This window comes from Daldinia decipiens (genome assembly GCF_022478715.1).
Source record: "Daldinia decipiens strain CBS 113046 unplaced genomic scaffold F4813scaffold_15, whole genome shotgun sequence".
Classification (NCBI taxonomy): Eukaryota; Fungi; Ascomycota; class Sordariomycetes; order Xylariales; family Hypoxylaceae; genus Daldinia; species Daldinia decipiens.
This window is the reverse complement of record NW_026054558.1, coordinates 204,288-225,572: the sequence shown is the minus strand read 5'-3', so window position 1 is coordinate 225,572 and position 21,285 is coordinate 204,288. Positions and strand designations below refer to the sequence as shown.

General features: G+C 47.2%; 6 protein-coding genes across 6 annotated transcripts; 2 read left to right on the top strand and 4 right to left on the bottom strand.

Moving 5' to 3' along the window:
- Window positions 1-154: 154 nt before the first annotated feature.
- On the top strand, window positions 155-3,339 carry F4813DRAFT_389138 (SNF2 family N-terminal domain-containing protein; the record flags this gene model as incomplete). The annotated part of the gene is made up of 10 exons (XM_049246785.1): window positions 155-514; window positions 565-1,091; window positions 1,143-1,256; window positions 1,306-1,378; window positions 1,429-1,549; window positions 1,602-1,632; window positions 1,684-1,883; window positions 1,934-2,759; window positions 2,811-2,996; window positions 3,066-3,339. 10 exons carry the CDS (start codon window positions 155-157, stop codon window positions 3,337-3,339), a joined length of 2,712 nt encoding a protein of 903 aa, XP_049099836.1.
- Window positions 3,340-3,587: 248 nt separating this feature from the next.
- Window positions 3,588-7,621, bottom strand: F4813DRAFT_389137 (uncharacterized protein; the record flags this gene model as incomplete). Its single annotated transcript, XM_049246784.1, has 9 exons — window positions 3,588-4,888; window positions 4,949-5,385; window positions 5,438-5,695; window positions 5,763-5,844; window positions 6,017-6,499; window positions 6,572-6,946; window positions 6,998-7,190; window positions 7,255-7,278; window positions 7,343-7,621. 9 exons carry the CDS (start codon window positions 7,619-7,621, stop codon window positions 3,588-3,590), a joined length of 3,432 nt encoding a protein of 1,143 aa, XP_049099835.1.
- A 633-nt stretch (window positions 7,622-8,254) lies between these two features.
- Window positions 8,255-10,243, top strand: F4813DRAFT_62466 (glycoprotease family protein). The gene has a single exon (XM_049248709.1). The coding sequence runs from the start codon at window positions 8,323-8,325 to the stop codon at window positions 9,847-9,849; it is 1,527 nt and encodes a 508-aa protein (XP_049099834.1). The 5' UTR covers window positions 8,255-8,322; the 3' UTR covers window positions 9,850-10,243.
- On the bottom strand, window positions 10,211-11,185 carry F4813DRAFT_380641 (proteasome component PRE2; the record flags this gene model as incomplete). Its single annotated transcript, XM_049245582.1, has 2 exons — window positions 10,211-10,930; window positions 11,048-11,185. The coding sequence occupies 2 exons, from the start codon at window positions 11,183-11,185 to the stop codon at window positions 10,211-10,213; spliced, it is 858 nt and encodes a 285-aa protein (XP_049099833.1).
- Window positions 11,186-11,836: 651 nt separating this feature from the next.
- Window positions 11,837-14,605, bottom strand: F4813DRAFT_62443 (TRP-domain-containing protein). The gene is made up of 3 exons (XM_049248708.1): window positions 13,971-14,605; window positions 12,334-13,893; window positions 11,837-12,265 (listed from the first exon to the last, which is right to left on the bottom strand). The coding sequence occupies exons 1-3, from the start codon at window positions 14,287-14,289 to the stop codon at window positions 11,991-11,993; spliced, it is 2,154 nt and encodes a 717-aa protein (XP_049099832.1). The 5' UTR covers window positions 14,290-14,605; the 3' UTR covers window positions 11,837-11,990.
- A 2,557-nt stretch (window positions 14,606-17,162) lies between these two features.
- Window positions 17,163-21,005, bottom strand: F4813DRAFT_62367 (uncharacterized protein). The gene is made up of 2 exons (XM_049248707.1): window positions 17,308-21,005; window positions 17,163-17,238 (listed from the first exon to the last, which is right to left on the bottom strand). The coding sequence occupies exon 1, from the start codon at window positions 20,829-20,831 to the stop codon at window positions 17,382-17,384; it is 3,450 nt and encodes a 1,149-aa protein (XP_049099831.1). The 5' UTR covers window positions 20,832-21,005; the 3' UTR covers window positions 17,163-17,238; window positions 17,308-17,381.
- Between the last annotated feature and the right edge of the window lie 280 nt (window positions 21,006-21,285).

Sequence of the window (21,285 nt, the reverse complement as noted above, 5' to 3'; positions counted from 1 at the left end):
ATGCGCAGCATAATACCAACATCTAAGCCACTATGTTAACCCTCTTTCATTCTCATTCTTATCGTGTGGCTATATAAATATCATTTAGCCCATTTTTCGTTCAAGAGTATTTTATTCATTCATAGTTCCAAGTATATGACGAGATACGAGCAGCATGCTAGAAGACGACGATCCCATTTGGGGGACCAAGCGCTCCTGGGAAGCCGTAAGTCAATGGGGAGAATCTGGCGTTGACTCGACTACGACAGTTCTATATCCCCATAAGAAAACACGACCGACTCACGGATCGGGCGTACCAGGGACTGTCTCAAGTCAACATATTGGTGCTAGTGGTGTAGATAACAACACCGGTGCAGAAATCTGCGGGATTAATGGCTTCGAGGATGAAAGGCAGGCACGGCCTGAAAATGAGGCCCGGGACGATACCCTTGCTACAGCTAGATCTACTAAAGAAGATCTTATCACGACTGGAGAAAGTCTCGAAACATTCTTGTGTGACACTTGCTTTGGAATGGTGAGCAAGACATCCACGTTGAACAGGTCACGCATTAACGGGAACGTCAGGTTATCCTCGAAGGTTTCCAACTTAAGAATAAATTCATCACGGGAAAGGCAGCGAAAGATGTGAAACTTGAAGTGAGCGGTATCATGGTAATAGTTCGAGATGAGACTTCAAACTCGTACGAAGGGCTTCTTGATCAGATATCGGCCCAGATCTTGGTTAACCTGGTGAAGAGTTACAATGTAGAACTCAAAGCATCGTTGAAGACCTCTAAAATTATCGAGGTGCTTATATACGGGCAATTTGAACAGGGTGACGCAATTGGGAATATGCTCCTGGAGCAGGACTGCTTCCTCCAACAACCGGATTCATATGATGTCTCCCGACCATACCATAATCCTCAATGCTTTTCGTACTCCGGAAAAGAGGATAATCTTTTCCAAGAAACTTCTGGACTGTCCCTGTCTCGATGTACTATTCTGGGTGAAAGCGACAAAAGTAAAGCCACCGAGTTGCTAGACTGCGCGATTGGGCCCACCAACTTCAGGAGGGTACAAACCTCAAGGGTTATTACTACAGCACTGAAGCCGTAAGTGTTCGAATATGTTTGGAGTAATGGCGTGAACTGACAAGCAGCCAGGTATCAAAGTAAAGCTCTCGCTATGATGATGGAGAAGGAGTCGGGAGATATCCGTAATGCGGAGTTCCCTTCCGTTTGGGTTGAAAAGACCGATGCGGCGTTTTCTTTCTCTAGGTTCGAAAGCTAACCAACACTCGTGTGGTATGTTACTTATTCTGGACAGATTCTATAATACGGTGACTCAAAGTCATACTACCCGAGAGCCGAAGCTCTGTCTTGGCGGTCTTCTTGCGGATGTAAGGACTCACGCCGCAGCTTACCGAGCTTAACTAATATATATTCCAAGGATATGGGACTTGGGAAAACTCTTACGACTTTAGCTCTCATTGCAACGTCGCTAAATAACGAAAACAAGGATGCCTATTGTCAAGTTCCCTGTGTAAATCTAATAGTCTGTCCCGTGTCAAGTAGGTACTAACAGCTGTGGCTCGTTTAAATGCTTTTACTAAATTATCATAGCTATTACCGGTTGGCAAGACCAAATAGAAAGGTATGTATCGTACTAATAGCGACTGTTAACTCCGATCTGACTATATCAAAGACATTTTAAGAAAGGGTCCTTGAGCTACAGCATCTATCATGGATCGGCGAGACACAAGGTTATTACAACTCTCAAAACAGTCGATATCGTCTTTACGACATATGAGACTCTCAGGGCCGAATTGCCAGGTAGAAATGCCTCGATTGGGCGGACTGGGATTCTCCATGGTATTGACTGGCACCGTGTTGTTCTCGATGAGGGTAAGCAGCTATTGCCACCACTAATTTTGGGTTACTAAGAGGCTTTATAGCACACGTTGTAAGGAACCGTGCTTCAAAGATGTTTCAGGCTGTGAGGATGCTCAAAGCCAAACATCGCTGGTGTTTGACGGGCACGCCTATTCAGAACCGCTTAGAGGACCTGGGTGCTCTCGTTGAATTTCTAAGGGTCGATCCTTTTGATGATCCCGATATATTTAAGCACACGTTCCTGGCCCCAATCGATAAAAGACAACAAGGTGGATGGGAGCGACTTAGGTCGCTAATCAAATCAATCGCCCTCCGCCGAACGAAGGCATCAGTTGACACCGACCTCGATCTCCCTCCACGGAGTGATCTTATCCATTATATTCACTTAAATGATGAAGAGCGGACACTCTACAACTTGGTCAAAAGGGGGTTCGCGCTAGCCATCGAGTCAGGAGGAGCAACTATGAATACGTTTCAGTTTATTCTCCGGCTTCGGCAGATTTGTAACCACGGCAGCGACTTGCTTCCTGGAGATCTGCAAGATTGGCTCCAAGATGCTACCTGCCTTCAATTCCAAAAGTGCGAATCTTGCGGCAAAAGTCTTGACCATGAAGACGAATCATCCTATCACGTATTTTCATGTTTCCACCAGGTATGCCGGGTATGTCTTCAAAGCAGCGATGCCTATGATGATAGTAGCCTCGCTTGCCCTCTCTGTAATGTCACTGCTCTGGAGGGAGATGAGATTAGTAAATCGACGAGGGGCTCCAAAGGCTCTGAAGTTCAACCACTGAGGTATTTTCCTTCATCGAAAGTGAAGGCTCTACTACAAAATCTGCACAGCGATCATACAGCAGCAACTGCATCCGACCAGCGACCAGCGAAGAGGTAAGCCATCTTCAAAGATATTTCTAGATAAGCAGGATTGATCAAGCATAGCATCATATTCTCGACATGGACAGGCATGTTGGATCTTATTGGCAGAGCGCTATCGTTGAACTCTTTTACGTACCAAAGGCTTGATGGTAGTAAGAGTCTGGCGCAGAGACGTTATGCACTTGAAGAGTTTCGCACCAATAATGACTGTACTATATTGCTCGCTTCATTGGGAAGTGCCGCGGTCGGGTAGGCTACAAGAACTTGACACTTACACAAACGCATAACCGATCTCGCGATTGGCTAACTGACCAATAGGCTTGATCTAACTATGGCTAGCCGCGTGCACTTAATGGAACCTGGTTGGAATCCTTTGATAGAACAGCAAGCCATGGACCGCGTCTATCGTTTAGGACAAAAAAACGAAGTTATAACCACGCGCTATATCGTGTCTGGCTCGGATTCAATAGAACAGGCAAGTCTGCAGTGGGCGAAGATGGACACCGCTAACAGAGGTTATGTAGTATATTCGACGAAGGCAAACTTGGAAAACGAATCTCATCGCATCTTCCCTAGAGGATTCTGCGACTAACCGGGACGAGGCGAGAACCATACTACAGGTCAGTTGTGGGAAAAAAAAATACAGGAAACCTTCCAGAGTTTACAAGCAAGGCTAACAGATGTAGGATATCAAATGTACAATTCTATCTAAGAGCGATTAAAGCATCGTCTGGTTGGTTTCAACGTTTAGTTAATACATGCATAATATAGTCCGAAATAATAGAAGGGAGTTGCATCTATCTAAACACAAATTATTACTTTCATTACTTCGTTAAACGCTTAACCTAGACCTATTGTTCGTTTTTTCCTTCTAGGCAGGGTTATAGCAAGGTCCTCACCTGCTTGGATTCTGCGAACAACTTCTTCCAATTTGTACCCAAAGTATTCTTCAATTGTAGCCAACCTTTTTCTCATCATTTTCAAGTGAAGATCTAACCCTTCTCCCACCGTTGCACCGTGCTTTAAAAGTAGCTTCACTAACTCGGCACCTTTTTTGCCTCCTATAGAAATTGCGTGGTGCATTGGGCTCCTTTCCTTACTATCATGGATATGCATAATAATGGTTGCATTCGGGCTACCTCCGTTTTCTAGACATATCTTAAGAGCAACAACCTGTCTACTCCTCATAGCTTCCTTAACACCTCGAGTATATACCTCGGGCCAAATTATGTACTGTTTCATTTCGTTAAAACGCTTCGTCGCTTCATCGGGGGTATATAAACCAATCCGACGACTACCGAAGATCATTTCTATATTATCAATTTGCTCGGGGAACTCAACCTGACATTCGTTGACCAAAAAGAATATCAGGTTTGGACTCCACCTTTGGAACGCACAAATGTATCCAGACCTGTAGCTTACTTTCCAAGATAGTTCATCGGTGTTCTCGCATGGTAATTTATCGACATGTAGGGCTGTTGACATATTTAGTCCACGAGAGAGCAAGAGCTTGATATTTGGGAAGTTTTCAGCCTGTAATGCCGCTGCCAATGCAAATGGAAATTCCGATAAATCGAGCCACGGTTGATCAAGTAGACAAGAGAGAGTAGTTGAGGATGCTTTCGAGGAAGCTAGACATATAAACAGATACCATGCGGATTTCTCGAAACTAGTTTCTTGTATTCCAATCAGCATTTCTTCGATTCTTTGCCACTCATCTAGTGCTATAACACTCTTAAAGATATTGAATAGGTCGTCTGACGGTCGAGAAAGTAACGCGCCGGAGTCTGCGTGATTCCTCTCGAGTATCCCTGAAGGATGTGCTGCGCGCGTGTGTCTTTGAAGCTCCGTTGCATCGCAGAACCCTATCTCTGAAAATAGACAGTTTGCCGCAGGACATTTGTGTGAGCGTTTGTGGATTTCCACGTGTTGATCTCTGGCTTGTTTCGACTCAAATCCACTTTGGTATGCGTAGCAAAAATATTGATCGCAATGATACATCTTCGTCCCGTAAAGATGTTCCAGATGCTTGCAACGACAGCCAAGTATATGGTTCGGTCCCTGACATATCATACTTTCGATGACCCGCCGAAGTCTTCGCCGAGCTAAGAAGATCCGGAGAGGGTCACTGATGGAGAAATCTATGACGTTTAATGAGTAACGTTAATACCATCGATGTAGGTTTTATATCATATCCTTACCATCTGGGTTGGTTACCCCGAGCTTAGCTTGTGTCTGAGAGTAGGCTGCGGCCGAGAGAAAAGCTTGAAGCTCAGGCACATTGGCCAAATCCTTGAATGCACGAATAAACCGGTTTGGAATATGCTCACTATTGATAGAGGCGGTGTTTCGGACCTCGTGGAGTTGTCTTAGAGTTGTAACAAGAGAAATATCTAGATCTAGATCTCGACTCTGCAAGTATATCTTAAGATGCTCCAGAAACGCCGCCGACATGTATTCAAACATGACATAATCGCCATCCATAATTCGCCTTTGGATATCGTCCTGTACTTCTGGCGGGAAACAGAATAGCGGATTTAACGACGAGAATGATAGGTACGTTGTGCAAAGTAAAGCAGCGCTGAGATGTGCTTCGGTGAGGTTAAGGAAACTACCGCTCTGTTCGTGGAGAAGGTATCTAAATCAAATTAATAATCTTGTAAAGCAGGGGCCTAAGACGTGACTCTTACTCTTTAGCGGAAAAGTGAACAAACCGAATAAATCCTCCATGAACCTCAATGATCGGACCGCATGCCTTGCAAATATCGCGAAATACCTTACGCCCCTTTGTGAAATCAGACTTTCCTGGCTCCACGGCTAGTATTTGTAGTATCTCCTCTTCCCTTAGGGGTCTCTGGGCGCAGGCTACCCATTGTAATATAACACGCACAGCGTCACGGAGAGCCTGCGCAAGCCCACTCTTAATCCTATCAAGGAGGCGTCCATAACTGCAAGACCGTTAGCAATCCATGAGTATTTATTCATAAAAACCACGCTGAGTTCTCTGCTACTTACGCTTGGTCTAGCCCATCCGGGAGATTTTCCATCTGCATCTCGATGTCGTAAAGAGTTCCCTGATTCTTTACCATCTGCAGGACTAATTTGGCGTATATGAACATTCCTAGTATCTGTTAGTACTAAATATAATTTCGTTCTGGAGAGGAACCTTCCATCTGATTTCTCCGTAATGGTTTCTAATGCTTCTCTGACCCTGATGCACGTTTGATCATCTGCTCTACATCTCTTCATCTCATCAATAATGTCTTTACATTCAAGCTGGACGAATGAATCAATATCATGAAGATTTTCGTAATCGACTCGAAGAGGAACATATTCGCTCTCGAGTTGTAGCGAGATTTCACGATCTTCCCTACTGCTGATAAGAAACTTCGTCTCTGGACATTTTTCGTTGATTTGCAACACGCCAGAGAGGAGATGCTTCCAGGAGTTCTCATTTAACTCATCTAAGCCATCCAGTATGAGGTAACTGGCCCCTATACTGTTGAGAATGGTACATAGTAGGTCCAAGACGAAACTAGAATCACTTTTCAGTTTCCTGTAATTAGGTTGAGAGGTTTTATAGACGATTGGCCGGAGGGTTGCGTCGTATTCGAGAAGCTGGAAAATGAGCGAATGGAGGACTTTGACAGTGTCACCAGCAGCCTGGTCATCGTGCGACAAGAAGACGAAGATGACCCGTTGACCAGAGCTCTGCATCTTTTTTATGAGGTTACCGACAACAAAAGTCTTGCCTGCTCCGTTGATTAACATAATGTTACGTGGTATATTCAATGAAAATAGCCTGGCGCTAAGTAGATACTTACCACAACCAGGAATACCGTGAAGCCATAAGCGTCGTATGTTACTATCTGTAGGGTCGTACCATTTTCTAAAGTCCGTTTCTTCGTCTAACCAATTACCAGACGTGACAGAACTCCGGCGTAGGATGTCCATCAACTCTACGTCGTAGTTATGTGGATTGAGTTCGTTGCGGATAGCACTGAAGGTCTGGCTTTCTCGGAAGGCCTGGGCACATGCATGCTCTTCAAGGGCGAGTTTCCTGGCTTGGTGAGCTTGTAGGATATCTTCCAGTGTTACATTTGCCGTGATCATGGCTTTATGATGCTCCATATTTTCCTGAATCTTCGCTATACTCGAACGAATATTAGGCCATAAAGACTCAAAAAATACATTCAGCCCTGGAGAAGACTGTAAGCAGTTATCAAACGCCGTTTCTACTATTTACGTACTTCGGTTGGAGAGAAAGTTTAGTAATACGGCATAGAAGTCAAGAATATCTGCGTAGAAGAGACATAACGCTCGGCGAATCTCGTGGTTGGACTCAAATAACTGAGCATAAACCTTGAAACTAGGGAGCGTCGTGCCTAGGTCGCCTATGACTTTGGCTACTTTGTCGAAAACTGAAATGATAGCGCTTGACGCCTAGTGAAGTAAGGTTAGAGTTCCGATTTACTATATATATATATCAAACGTGATGGCATCTTACTTGGAGTATGAACTTGAGTGGACCCTACATTTCAACGGCGTTATTATTAGCATCTGGAGTCAATGCCAGAAGACGTGATGGTTCATACCCAAATGAGACCCATAATGTCGGGCTTTACTTGCACGAACACTTCGATGACGGCGGCGTATTCCTTGAGACCGTTGAGGAGTGGGTTAATACGTTTTAACCCTCGGAGTGTCTTGGTCTTTGCTTGTTGCTTCTGTATCTTGATCGCTTCGTCGACTACGTCGTCTACAGAGTTGACAGTTGAAAAGTCATATAAGGCCGGATTTTTGAGGCTTTTCTTGAAGTCTTCCTTTGCAGACTTGAAGGCCTCGTCGAGCCATGATGAATGAGTGGTTGCCATTGCCGCTATCTACTTAGAACACTGTCGATAGCAGTAGCTTCAAGATCTTGTAAAAGAAAACATAATAGCGACTCGATCAAGTGTAGAAAAAAACTCTCAAAAATGTGACAATTGGGTGTTTTCAAGGGATCTGCCTTGTGGTGTGGTATGAAGGCGGTGCTTTGGGTAGCATGTATAGCCGGACCTATCAGCTACTGAATAGCTCACTGCGCAAAAGCAGGCTGTGTTATACATACCTAGGTAGCATGGCACAGTAGCCTAAGGCATACACCCGTAACAAAATACCAATGTTAGATCTTAGATTCCGCCTGATATCTAAAATATGCCTAGAACATATTAATTCTACGAACCTCTTCGATCGGAGATATTCCTACGATTCTCTTTGAAAGAACTGAATTGATAGTATGTGATATGATATCGCCATGTTATGTGATGTTAGTAGCTGATTTACTGCAGTTAAGTACATGTAGGCTATTAAATATGTTAAAGATTACCTGATACAAAATATGTCCTGGATACATCCAAGATGAAGAATAGGGGTAGGTACCTGGATAGGTTAGGTACCTTAGGTACTTATATACCTGCGATAAGATAAGAGAAAAGAGTTATCGACTTCCTATTCTTTACACCATTTTATGCTTTTAACGTGACTTGTTCCGTTGTGCTCTTGAGCATCCAACATTTTATAAAAGTACCTATTCATGAGGGCAGCATGGTCGGTTGCAACGCGGCCACGCTCTCTGGCGCCGGTATTGGCCCATCTTAGCCCTCCCCCGCCAGCACAGGCTTTATCATGGCATACACACCATTTCCTAGGGTTGCAACGATGCCTGCTATCTTCCAAGCCCCAACCCCAGCCTCTCCTTACCCTTGCTATTGAGTCCTCATGTGATGACACGTGCGTTACAGTGCTGGAGAAAGACCATGGCGCTGGCCGTGGAGCAGCGCGGCTTCTCTTCGACAAGAAAATAACGTCTGATAACCGGCAGTTTGGGGGCGTGTGTCCTATGACTGCCGTTGCGTCGCATACTCAGCATCTTGCGGGGATGGTGCGGGAAGCTATGCGCGCGTTTCCTGACGCAGGATCGAAAGGGACGAGAGACGAGGCTGCGGGCGGGAACGTAGTCTGGGTCGATGGTCGGCCGCGCAGAAAGCCCGATTTCGTTACGGTCACACGCGGCCCGGGTATGATGTCGAACCTATCGACGGGCCTGAACACGGCTAAAGGGCTCGCCGTCGCTTGGGGTGTACCACTGCTAGCCGTTCACCACATGCAGGCGCACGCGCTGACACCACGACTAGTCAGCGCTCTCGAGGCTGGGAGGCGGGAGAGAAAGCAGACAGAGGGGCAACCATCAAACCAGGAGAAAGAACTAGACTCAACCCTGACCCCAACCTTCCCCTTCCTCTCCCTCCTAGTCTCAGGCGGCCACTCCCTCCTCGTCCTATCCCGCTCCCTCACCAACCACTCCATCCTCGCCGAAGCCCAAAACATCGCCATCGGGGACATGCTCGACAAATGCGCGCGAGCCATCGTCCCCGCCTGCGAGCTCGCCAGCAGCAGCAACGGCGTCATGTATGCCGCGCACCTAGAGCGCTTCGCTTTCCCAGACGGCCCCTCCGACTACGCATACACCCCGCCCCCCACGCGCGCGGAAGAGATCAAGATCTTCGATCCCGCGCTCGGCTGGAAACTAACCCCGCCGCTCTCCGAGACCGTCGACATGTCGTTTGAGTTCGCGGGGCTGAACGGCCAGGTCATTAAGGTTATGCTGGAGAACCCGGATATGGGGCTTGCGGAGCGCCGGCTTGTTGCTCGGCATGCGATGCGCCTGGCTTTCGAGCATTTGGCAAGTCGGTTGTTGCTTGCGCTTTCTAAGAGCGGGGTAGCGCAGGAGGGGGAGGCGGGGGATAGGACGCTGCTGCGCGACGTCCGCACGCTTGTCGTGGCTGGTGGTGTTGCTAGTAATCGCTATCTGATGCATATTCTGCGCGGGATATTGGATGTCCGTGGTTATAGCCATATTGAACTCGTGTGCCCGCCACTACCGCTATGCACCGACAACGGCGCTATGATAGCGTGGACCGGTATGGAGATGTACGAAGCGGGCTGGCGGAGCGAGCTAGACGTCCTCGCTATCAAAAAGTGGCCTCTTGATCCGCATTCTGAGGATGGTGGTATCCTAGGAGTCCCGGGTTGGAAGAACGTCGAAGAGACAACATCATGACACCCCCTTAGGAAAAAGTTTACCTAGGATCGGGGAAAGCGAGTCATCTTGTACGACTACTATTTGTACTATATTGCATAGCGTGGTATAGCATACACTGGAGTTTGGCTACCTAGGGAAAGCAATGCGAATCTGGTTGTAGAAAGGGGGTAGAAGGTCTTGATTCCTTAATTGTTGTACATTTACGCAGCGGATCCTGGGTAGTGACCCGGGGGAATTCGCCGAGATAGTTAGGTACTGAGATAGTCTATCAAGCTCTGTTTTGCACTCCCCCCTTATTCCCTACCACATACTAGCTGATGCTCCCTGATATCATCCAGCATGCACTTCGTAATAATTCATCCCTAACCAAAACCATGATTTAGTCCAGGGAGCTGGTAACGTTGGTGAACTCGCCCTTCTCTAACTTCGTCTTCCAGAATATCGGGTTTGTGTCGCTGAAGCCGTGCTTGACCCAACCCTCTTCCTTGACGTGGTACAGGTTAATGAAACCGCCTGAGTACGCATCTCGGTGCGTAGCAGCCAGGATACTCCGGCGGCCTAGCTCTAGAGCATCCTCCTCGCTCAAATCGTAGCGGTATTCCGCATCAAGCACACCGTAGGCGAATGTCTGACCGGAGCCAACACAGAACAGGTTTCCGGCAAGCCGGGTTCCGTCCGAGTCGATGTAGTAGAGAGCAGGGCCCTCCTCCTTGGTGACACCGGCGCACATGGTTCCCATAGACAGGCCCATGCCCTTGTACTGATAGACGAGGTTGGCGAGGATCTTGGAAGCTGCGGCGACGCTGATGCGGCGCTTGTGGCGTAGCTCGTGTAGGCGGCACTGCATACCTAGCCAGGCGAGCCAGTACTGGCAGTCGGCAGCACCACCGGCCATAGTGCCCAACAGGCAGTTATTAATCTCGATGACCTTCTTGACGGTCTGCGAGGCGATCCAGTTGCCGGCCGTAGCTCGAGAATCTGTCGCCACGATGATACCGCCCTGGAATCGGAAGGCGAGGGTTGTTGTACCGTGCGCGATCTTAATGGGGCAGTCGGGGTTTGAGCGGTCGTCGGTTGCTGCACGGAGCCATGCTGAGGGCTGGGGTTTTCAAGATCGATTAGCTTCGTTTGCTTTTACTATCGCTCTTCTCTTCTTCCTTTACTTGAAAGCTAGGCATATTTATATATATACCTATATATATAGAATACCACTTACTTGGGCTACGGGCGGCATGGCGAACTTGAGAGATAGGCCTGGGGAGACATCGTTCTGGAGGTCTTCTTGCTCTTCGTCTGCGAAGGTCTCATTGCGCAAGGCAGTCGGGCGACTGTACCTGGCTACGAGGGTATCCATGGCCAATATATCTAGACGAGGCAGTAATATTCGGAACGGGTGCTAGAGGTAATTAGAAAAATAGAATTGATGTGGTGTGGTTACAGGTGGGTGGTTGTGTAGAAGAGCGCAGGGCAGCGGAATGATTGACGTCTGGTCTTAAAGCTCAAGGCAGCTGGTCTCACGCGTCGTTAGGTACTTTAGGTACTTACTTCTCAGTGCTCTAAGGTTCTTGGATGGTCCAAGCTCCTGCTGCAAGTAGTTATGTACTTCGTACTTTACATCCCACATAAAGTTCAATTAGATAATCGACATTACATAATCTCATTCATACCTACCTAGCTACCGAGATACCTCTGAAATACTGAAATACTGAAATAACCTTAGCATCTACAACTCCTCTTCACATCAAATCCAATCATGAATCAAGAAATCTTTATAAAATACTCACTACAATTGAATACAAGTTACAACTATATACTCGTAGAGAAGACAGGGACGGCCGTTAGAATGAGATAAATGAAATGTATAGGCATCTATGTTAGCCAGGCGTGGACTGCCTGTCGTCTTTATACACCGTTTCGTGGCCACATTATGCCATGGTACAACGTTGGTGTGTTCAACTTTCTCTCTGTCGTCTCGACTAGATACTACTAGGTTGGGCTTTACTTCTAAATCTGTATCCCATCCCCATCCCCATCTTTCACCGCTGCTCCCCGAGCCATTATTTCCTATCCCGTCCGTAATTTAGTAGTTTAGTACACGGAACGTCCACGATGCCCTGAATATCCATTATGTTACCCGTAGCTGTCACTATGCCTACCCTCTACGTTCGGTTGTTGCTTCTCATCGGTGCGCTGGGCGTTAAGGGTCTGCTGGTATACGAAAGGCTTAATGGTGAGTAGGTTTCAGATGGCTCGACTGCGACGCCAATATATGGATCCGGTGAAGAGGAACGGTAGTCGAGCGGCCGCTTAGAGTCAGATACAGAATTGGTGTATGTGATGGTAATTCTAGTCTCGTTGGTCTTCGAGCGATCCAGGAGTAGCGAGTTGCGTGCGTCCAGAGGCGTCAAGGTGTCCATATCACGCTGGTATTGCTCTATAATCTCCGTTAGAATGCTTTTCCTAGTTTCACGTTCTAGGGAAGGCTAATATTGTTTAACTTACCCATCTCCTTTCTGCGCTTGCGGTGGGGGTTTTGCTTGCAGCAGGCTATAATTGCATTCCATGCGATGAGGATTGCGAGAGTTCCTGCGAGACCCGATTGGATGGCAATCAGAACGACACCGGCAACTGTCTGCGTAGTTTGGGCGATGCCGAATTCTTCGACGAAGAGGAGGACGCAGATGAGTGAAAGAACACGTACAACCGCAATAGCAATGTTGATGACATTACCAGATTTCCGCTCGAATGGTTTACTCCAGATCAACAAGGCCAACATTGATCCTTCGACGATCAAGAGACAGATCGATTGTGCCATACCATGGCCATCGGTGGCGGCGAGCACGCAACCCTTGGCGAACATGTAGACAAGGACTGGTACGAAGATCCACCAGTAATCTTTCTTATACGACTCGTAGAAGAGAGAGTACTTGACCCAATGCTCCTTATCCTCGTAGAGGCCTGAAGTGTCTCCCTCGCTGTTCTTGAGCTTATGCGCGATATTCCAGATCTTCCAGGAGAAGAAGGCTAGAATGGCAGTAAATAGGAGAAGAGTAACAGCGGCAAGTGTCTGGGCAGCCCAGGAATCCCCATGTGTGAATTGGAACACGCAATATAGAACCCAGATGCTGTAGAGAACCAGAATGAGGGACGTGATGGCACGAGCAATCGAACCCCAATAATGCTTGCGGAAACCAGTCAAAGACTCAGGAAAGTGGCCATATAGGGACCAAGCCTCGAGGATAACCTTCACCAACAAGATACCGACAACAATAACAGCAACGACGATGGCGACAATCAACAAAAGCGTCATGAAGGTGTTGGACTGCGGTACAGATAATTGCTGGGCGTATCCTTGAATGCCCGAGACAGCTGCACGGATCGTTGCTTCGGTACTCGATGGTGTTTCTCCGTCGGTACCCGTCGCATTAAACGACGCATCGGTATCACGAATAGCAAGGTGAACCGCTTCTGCCACTGAACGACCGAAGAGCGAACTCTTCCCGGTCGAAGTTGTACCATCGGGGTAGACAAGAGTAGCCTTCTGAAGGAATTCAACGCTGTCCCTGGTTAAGTTTCCACCCGTCATTCCTCGAAAGTTGTCGATAGAAATTTGCATTTGCCTCCATGGGATGATACCCGTCGAGAAACCGAAATTCTTCGTGAAGCTACGGTAGACCTGTGGTGTCTGGACAGACATCATGCCGTTCATGGCAAAACCTTGGAAAATGCCGAACATCTCCATGAAACTTGGGCTCATGGTACCTCCAGCTCCGCCAGCCGCGCCAGCTCCTCCCGCTGCACTGATGGCTCCAGCACCACTCAGCAACAGAGCTGCTCCCGCTACGCCGGCGGCGACATACGAGACTGCAGGCACGTCGGTCGTCTTGCCATTCGTTATTTGCGCCTGGATGCAAGCCATGTCTTCCTTTGTATCTAAGGCCTGAAGCTTTAATGTCGCCTGCGCTGCTATATCGGGTATCTGAAAAGCAACAGCAGGAATAACACCAGCATACTGCGATGGTATCGCCTGAGTACCCCTTGCAGTAAAGACACCGGCCGGGACTGTTCTTCTGTTAGCATTATGACTTTAAAAAAATAAAATGAAAATAATAAAAATCGCCGAGGCTCGATAAGCATACCAGGACACAATTCACCAACGAATGTGGTCTCCTTGCAAGGATTAAAGGAGTTTGTGTAAACATCTTGCCCGTACGCGCTTACAGAGAGCCATGCCGATACATTTTGCTGTTTGTCGCTCGTGCCTACGATATCGAAAACCACGATTTTGTCGGCATTGTTATAAGAAATTTCCACCGTCTGGACCCTAATGCTGCTATTCTCCTCACAATTGTTGAATCCGCTCGTCACTAAAACGTCGCTGCCCAGGACTCCGCTGGCAAATGCCGTTGCCCATATGGCCGCTCGCCGGGTATTCCACCTCGAATTCGATATCGCCATGCTGGTCGGATTTTGTCTATATCGTAGAATAACCCAAGGAAATCGTGAGTCCACTGGGAAATGGAAACTGTTCGTTATCTATATGTTGCCTGTGTAGACGCCTGCCCAGCTGTATGAAAATCAATCGCTAGATGCTGCCTGGTATACCACGGCGTAGATAGCCGGTTTGATGAGCCTATTAAAAATATGTATCGCTTCTAAAAAATAAAATAAACCGGATCGAAAAAAAAAAAAAGCGTTCGTCCGGGGTATATGATGACTGGTGATGATTTGTTGGATGGATAACCGTCTTAGGAGTCTAATGTAGTTACATAGAAATGGTGTACGATAAACAACACAATACCAATGAGATGGTCTTGTTGCCTAAAGAAAAAAGCATGCAAATAAAAGATGGCCAAGGATCAACCCGTGGCAAGAATAGAAGATCGGCAACAAGACGTTCTCCGAAGAAAGAGTGAAAGGATAGCAGGACCCAGGACCGTTCCTAGATATTGAAGATGGACGGGCCTGGGACGCGTTGTCAACGATGACGAGAAAGTTGACGATAGTTTGTGAGAGAGGGTCGGCGTCGGCGCATATATGAAACGAGTTCTTACTTAGAGCAGTAAACGAGTGTGGGTGAAAAAACAATCACTAAAAGACGACTTTGAAAGCAGAAGGTTGTATAAAGCGCCAAAAAGGAAAGACTATGAAGGTCAAAGCAGGTTGGTTGGTGAGGAAGCCAAGCTCAGAAGATGCACCTCCGTCCACGACCCCTGATGAGATCTCTGCTTGATGAAAAGAAGGGACCGTTGACTGGCTGCGCGTACACCCCCTGTCCAAGTTGAACATTCGAGGCCAATACCCCAGTCTAGCTGCCCCTGTCAGATCCATCGTCGTGGAGCTAGGTCGAGATAATCCACTTGAAACCGACCTCCTTGGCAGGTTATTGGATGCTCGGCAAGCTCCACGGGTCGACTAAGCCGGATTTAGGAGCTGGGTGTCGGCCATCATACATAGTAGAATTTCGAAACATGGTGAGAAGAAGTTGGTAAATGAGTTAGCGCTGCGCTCCCTCAAACGACGACTCGTGGAGATCCATCGACTACGCAAACATGTATTTAGTTAAGTAGGTAGTTAGCTTATACATAGTAGGTATCAAAAGGAAGCAAGAGATGTTTGTGCATTAGGTTGTACATATGCAGAACATTAATAAAGTAAGTAGGTAGGTAATAAAGTAAGTAATACAGTGCCAGGTAGGCATGATTATACATAGAGGGGCTCTCATTTACTCGACCAGGAACAAAGTAATCCTAGTTTTGAGATTGAGACGAGGAATTTGGTTGGTCAAAAAAGGAAAAGCCAAGGGAGGAAATTAAAGCCATTGGCCAGAAATTGTTAGGTCGTCTCCAGAATGGCTTGTGAGAATGAACCGCCACCAGGGGGAAAGGCAAGGGGGGTCCTCAACTTCGGCTTCCAGAATTCCAAGCCACGTTCAAAAACAGGAGTTATCAGGAGTTATTCCATCAGTGCTCGAATACGATGTCTTACATACATACCGACATAGTGCATACAGATCCGTACAAACGCAAAAGAAAGGGGAAAACACTGTTTCCAAGTTTGTTCTTCTCTTCATCTTCGTCTCGGCGTCACGTATAAGTTGAATGCAACACGAGAACGATCTACAATTCTGTTGCCTTTCTTTAATTCTGGAATTATTCACTCCGGGATCTTGATATTATGTATACACTAGGTTCATCTTACATATTACTGAACCCTAGCGATCTAATATGACGACGAACCGTCCTATCCTGGACCTGGCCATAGGTACGGGAGGGACATGGATACTGAGTACATAATTTAATGTTATTATGCATGTCTTCAACACCGGCACTGTGTCGCACGATGATGCCCGAAGGGAGCGTCAGAAGAATCCAATAGCCTACATAGGTTACTACTGTGTAAATATAAATATACCTATATATATATATATATTCTTAGGGCAACGCCTTCATATATTTGAGTCAATCTTCCTTTAATACCTACCTATGTGTCTGATCCTTTCACAATCTGCTAACTGCAATTGGCGTCTTATGAAACGGCGCAGTTATTAAACTACTAGATTAAGGCTAGCTACACTAGTTGGCCAGATCGCCAGCAGCGCTATTACAAGAGCAGTACATATGTAAATGCATATAATAACTGCAATCCCCCACAGGAACCAACATGGGTCCTAAATCAGATTCAAGTTTTCGGGATGGAAACATGACATCAGTCGACATTTTGAAATTAATGTTACTATCATTTCTGAGTTGTCGTGACTCGAAAAGACGAACCTCCTGAAGCTAGCAAAGTTCTCTCATACATTTGAGACGCAAGGGAGAATCGTATCTTTCGCGAATGAATACTAAGTACTTGTTTAGATAAAGTACGTTGCAGCTGGTGGGTAAGCTATGAAATTGATAATAAGAACGATTCATACCCGCCTGTCCAGATAATGTACAAGAGACCTCCAGCCTTCAAAAGTTTTGGACATACCAAAATCCTAAGCAACCCCATATTCGAAGGTATGAATCGAGGTATCTGAATTGTGAATGAAACATCTATTGAAAATCTAGAAGAAGGCATGCCAAACCAACCAACCCCAATGACACGAAGGAAAATAAAAGCGCTTCTCATCAGGTCAGACACTTGTGTGCATTCCGCTGTCATATATCTTAAAAGGTTCATCAATAGTCCATCCATCCATCATACCATATCGTATCGTATTGAACAACATCTGTAAATATTTTCTAGCACTGGACGAAGCCTAAATAAAACAAAGACAGCTTTCATCCAACTATGCGTGTTCCACAAATATAAGATATAACGTAGGATGGGTGATAATCTAGAAAAGATAAGTCTGGTAGCCACTTAGGCGCTTAGACTTCAACCAGAAAATGAAAATATATAAGTATTGTCCAAATAACGCCGTATAATATCGTTAGTTTTGCGTGGAATTTTTCTTAATACACCCAAGATCATCGTAGGGCGTCTTACAAACTCCAGCTTGAGGGTATCTGTTATAAGGAATCATCGCGAAGTATATTGCAAAACAGGAATGGATTCATCATTCACGAGTTGTAAAAGTGGTTTTGGCCTTGGTGAGGTGAGTGGTGATAAGGCGAAACGGAGCCTCCGTGGTTGGAATACTGCTCGACCGGTAAGATATTACCAGCTGCAAGGTTGCTATATGATAAAGACCCGGCGGGTTCTTGAATTCCTAGAGGGTTAAGGTCGAACTGAGGAAATGGTTCTAAACCTTCTTGCTGAGATTGCAAATTCACGTAGGCATTTAGAGGCTGATCGTATGACGATATCGTGGTGACGGGTACCGTATGGTACGGAGGTTGGGATGGTTGAGGGTTATTATAATTTGGCATCATCATACTAGGCCCCTGATTAGGCGTCATTTCGTTATACGACCGCGCTATCGAGTGTGGGTTGTAGTAGTCACTTTGTAGGGGATTTTGTACGGGCATCCGGACTAAGTTATAATTGAAGTCGTCTTGGGAATACCCCGCCGGCCCTGTTGGCGGCATTGGAACGGAAATCGGCGTGTTACCGCTCTCTGGACTAAAGCTTGGAGGCTCTTGTTTTACTGGAGGCATTGGAAAACTAGGGCGCGGCGGATCCTGCACGGGGCTGATGATTGTATCTGCATCCAGTTCTTTCCTGGCGACGACTTCTAAGACGGGAAGGCTGAGGTGCTCCATATGTTTTGCTAGGTGAACCGTAAGTTTTTTCCAAGTCGGAAATGTCTTTCGACAGAACCGGCAAGGCTCGTTAGATGGCTTATCTGACGTGTCAACGTGACACGACTCTACTCTCGACCACGTGCGGTCACCACCACCGGCCTTCTTAATGGCAGCTTTCGTCTTGATTTTTGGCTCTGCGAACTTATGCTCACGAACGAGATGCTGTAAGAAATTGTCACGTCTGTAGCAGATGTGTCGGCAGTCGTCAACGTCGCATATCCACCACTCGAGATGACGATGACCTTCATTTTCATGACGGACCCAGTCAGCTTTTCTTTTGAACATCTTAGGATTGGGGCATTTCTCCCAGGTGCATGTGAACGGCTGGACATCCTCATGGACGTGCTTGGTCCAGTCAGAAGGTTTCTGGAACTTTTTACTCGTGAAACACAGTTGGCACTCAAACTCTGCTGGGAGGGACGAAGTCGGAGGCATAGGGATACCCTGCGGGAAACTTTCCGAGCTAATACCGCCTTCGAGTGGCGTGGTGTCGCCGTCGGAAGAATCTGGTCGAGCCGATAGGGGATCAAGACCTCGCTCGTTGCCTCTGCCATCCAAGGGAACAGCTGACCCACCAAGACCAATGCATTGTGTTCCACTATGACACTTTTGCTGTCGAACCTGATTTAGATGCTTGATTTTAGCGGACTGAAGTTGCTTATAGCGTATAACCATCTGATGCGCGATACGGTCGGCTAGCCATCCATTCTCACTCGGAAGACCAGGATTTTGATCAAGTACATGTTCTCGAAAACCCGCGAAAGTTGGTTCGATGTGTTTCGAGTTGTTTGACTCGGTCTTTATGTCCGCATCGTCGAACCCTTCATCATCTTCATCTTCATCGTCCTCGTCATCCTGTTCTATTGTCGACCGCGTCCCCGCTAGTGCAGCAACTGGTGGACCACCTTGCCTTTTCAACATCTCCACGAGATTTGGGTGTGAGAAGTATTCCGGGTTAGAACTCTTCGGAAGCTCCGTCTTACTCCTCGGCCTCCTGAGAGTATTTTTGACGGAGGGTATACCGAGAGCTCCAAATGAACTCTTGGGCGAAGTCACCGATGCACTAATTGAACCGCTCCGGACGTGAGCTGTCCCGATTGAGGCGGCTCCTGTAGCCATTCCGAGCAGTGCGGTATTTAAACTAGGAGGTTGCTTCTTAGTAATCCCCCAACTAGAGGTACGCGACGGCGGCGCCAACGTATCTTTAGATTCTCGACGTTCACGTTCTCCAACATCCTCTGGTGGTACTTCACTAGCATTGCTTCCTTTACGCTTCAATAATTGGCTGGTGCTGGGTTTCCGTACAAGGCTGGGAATTCTCTTCATGAAACTTGGCCGGCGACTGTGTCCACTAATGGACAGTTTCTTGAAGAAATTTCCGCTAAGAATCTCCTCCATGTCAACGATGCTAGGTAGGCTGCGCCGGCGCGTCCCCCAGGTGGCTGCTCTCGAGACAATTGAGTCGGTATCCCGGCATTGCCGGTTGAACCTTTCGATAGCAGCTTGTGATGTTGCAGGCTGATACTGGGTGCCGGATTGAATAGCATGAATTGTCGGCGCATCCCCCCAGGTAGGGAACTGTCGCATCATATCAATATCAGCGTGCGTAACAGGCCCACCCGGTCCGTCGACATTAAAATATGTCTGATTATGAATGTACTTGTTTTCAGTTGTATTTCCCAGAGGAATTTCGGTGGAGGGTATATTATCATCTCCCGAACCCTGTCCGCCAGCAAGTCTTTCCAGACCATCTGGGACGTTGCTCGGGTCACCAGCCGATAGGGATACCCATTCGAAAACCTCTTTATTCTTTTCTGCGCGTTCCCTTTGGGTGGCTTGCTGATTAGGACTTGGGATCTCTTCGGAAGGACGGTCTCCTGGAGCAAGGCCTCGATATCCTCCGGCAGACTGTGGTAGCCAGTTACCCTGTGCATCTCGTGACACTGTGGTCTCGTGAGTATTTTCGCGAGCCAAATCCCCGGCCAAGTTCTGTGAAACGTGCACAGTCCGAGGGCTTTCGGCGCCCGCAATAAAGGACCTCTCTACACCTTGTATTGGAGCTTCTGCATCCCGGTTCCACATGGAAACGGTAACGCGGGGACTTTGGGTAGCCATAGCAAGCGTAGTCGGCGCAAGGCTATCATCACTCGAGAAACTACCGTCGTTGGTATCGGGTGTTAGCTGAGGCGCAGGCTGATTCGAATCGACGGAGCTGGTAAAGGGCTGAACTTGATTTGCGAAATGCTGAGATTCGGTGGAATTCGCCAAGCCAGCACTGGCGTCTATACTACTACCAAAAGTTGCTGTCGATGGTACGGCAGGCGTCTGATGAGGACTCAGAGGATATATAGCATCCCTAGTGACACTATTTTGGATGAGTGCATGGGTTATGGGTTCCTGAATACTGTCGAACCCTTCGAGGAATTGAGGCAATGTATCTTGGGTGTCGTTGAAGTCAACCCCAAGAAATGGGTCATCAAATTCGCTACTGAACTCGCTCGGCTGGTAGAAGTCGGTGGAGACGGTGTCCGCGGGGGTATTGAGATTAGCTATAGGCGAGGCAGAGTTACTTTGAACGTGGGAGGAATACGGCGACAATAGATGAGATTCAACAGGTGTGACGGGACACTTCTGGTTATGATTGTAATTGTAATTGTAGTTATAGTTATGATGAGTGTCACGGCGGGGTTGCTGTGTGCGATCATTGAGGTGATCGCGAAGGTCGAGCGACGCAGGCGAAACTGTGTATCCCGCACTCATGGTCATAGCTGGGATTAGGATAGGTGGGCGACCCAAGGTTAGTATATATTAGGATAACGTATAATACTGGAACCGCGCAGCTCTTGATAGACGTTGTCAAGGGGAAACCATGTTCCTCCTATACTAACTATAAGCAGCGGACGCGACAATTGTGAAGATGGCTGAGCCAGAGCCTTGCGATCTCAATGCGACGAATGTCTTCAGGACCAACTATCTTCAGCTATTTCACGAGGTAACTGACGATATACGGAAAAGAGAATGTATGATATCTAGGATGCCGGATCTAGTTCTTGATTGAATATCAAAAGACTTGATTTAGAAATCAGAAGAGGATCTAGTAGAGTCGTTGGTCACAATGCTGGGAGGGATGTTAAGTCGGCAAGCCGATACTGCGGCGGCGGCGCTTAAGCTGAGTGGAGTTGAACGGAAATCGGCGCCAAAATGGAAATACCTCCAGCTT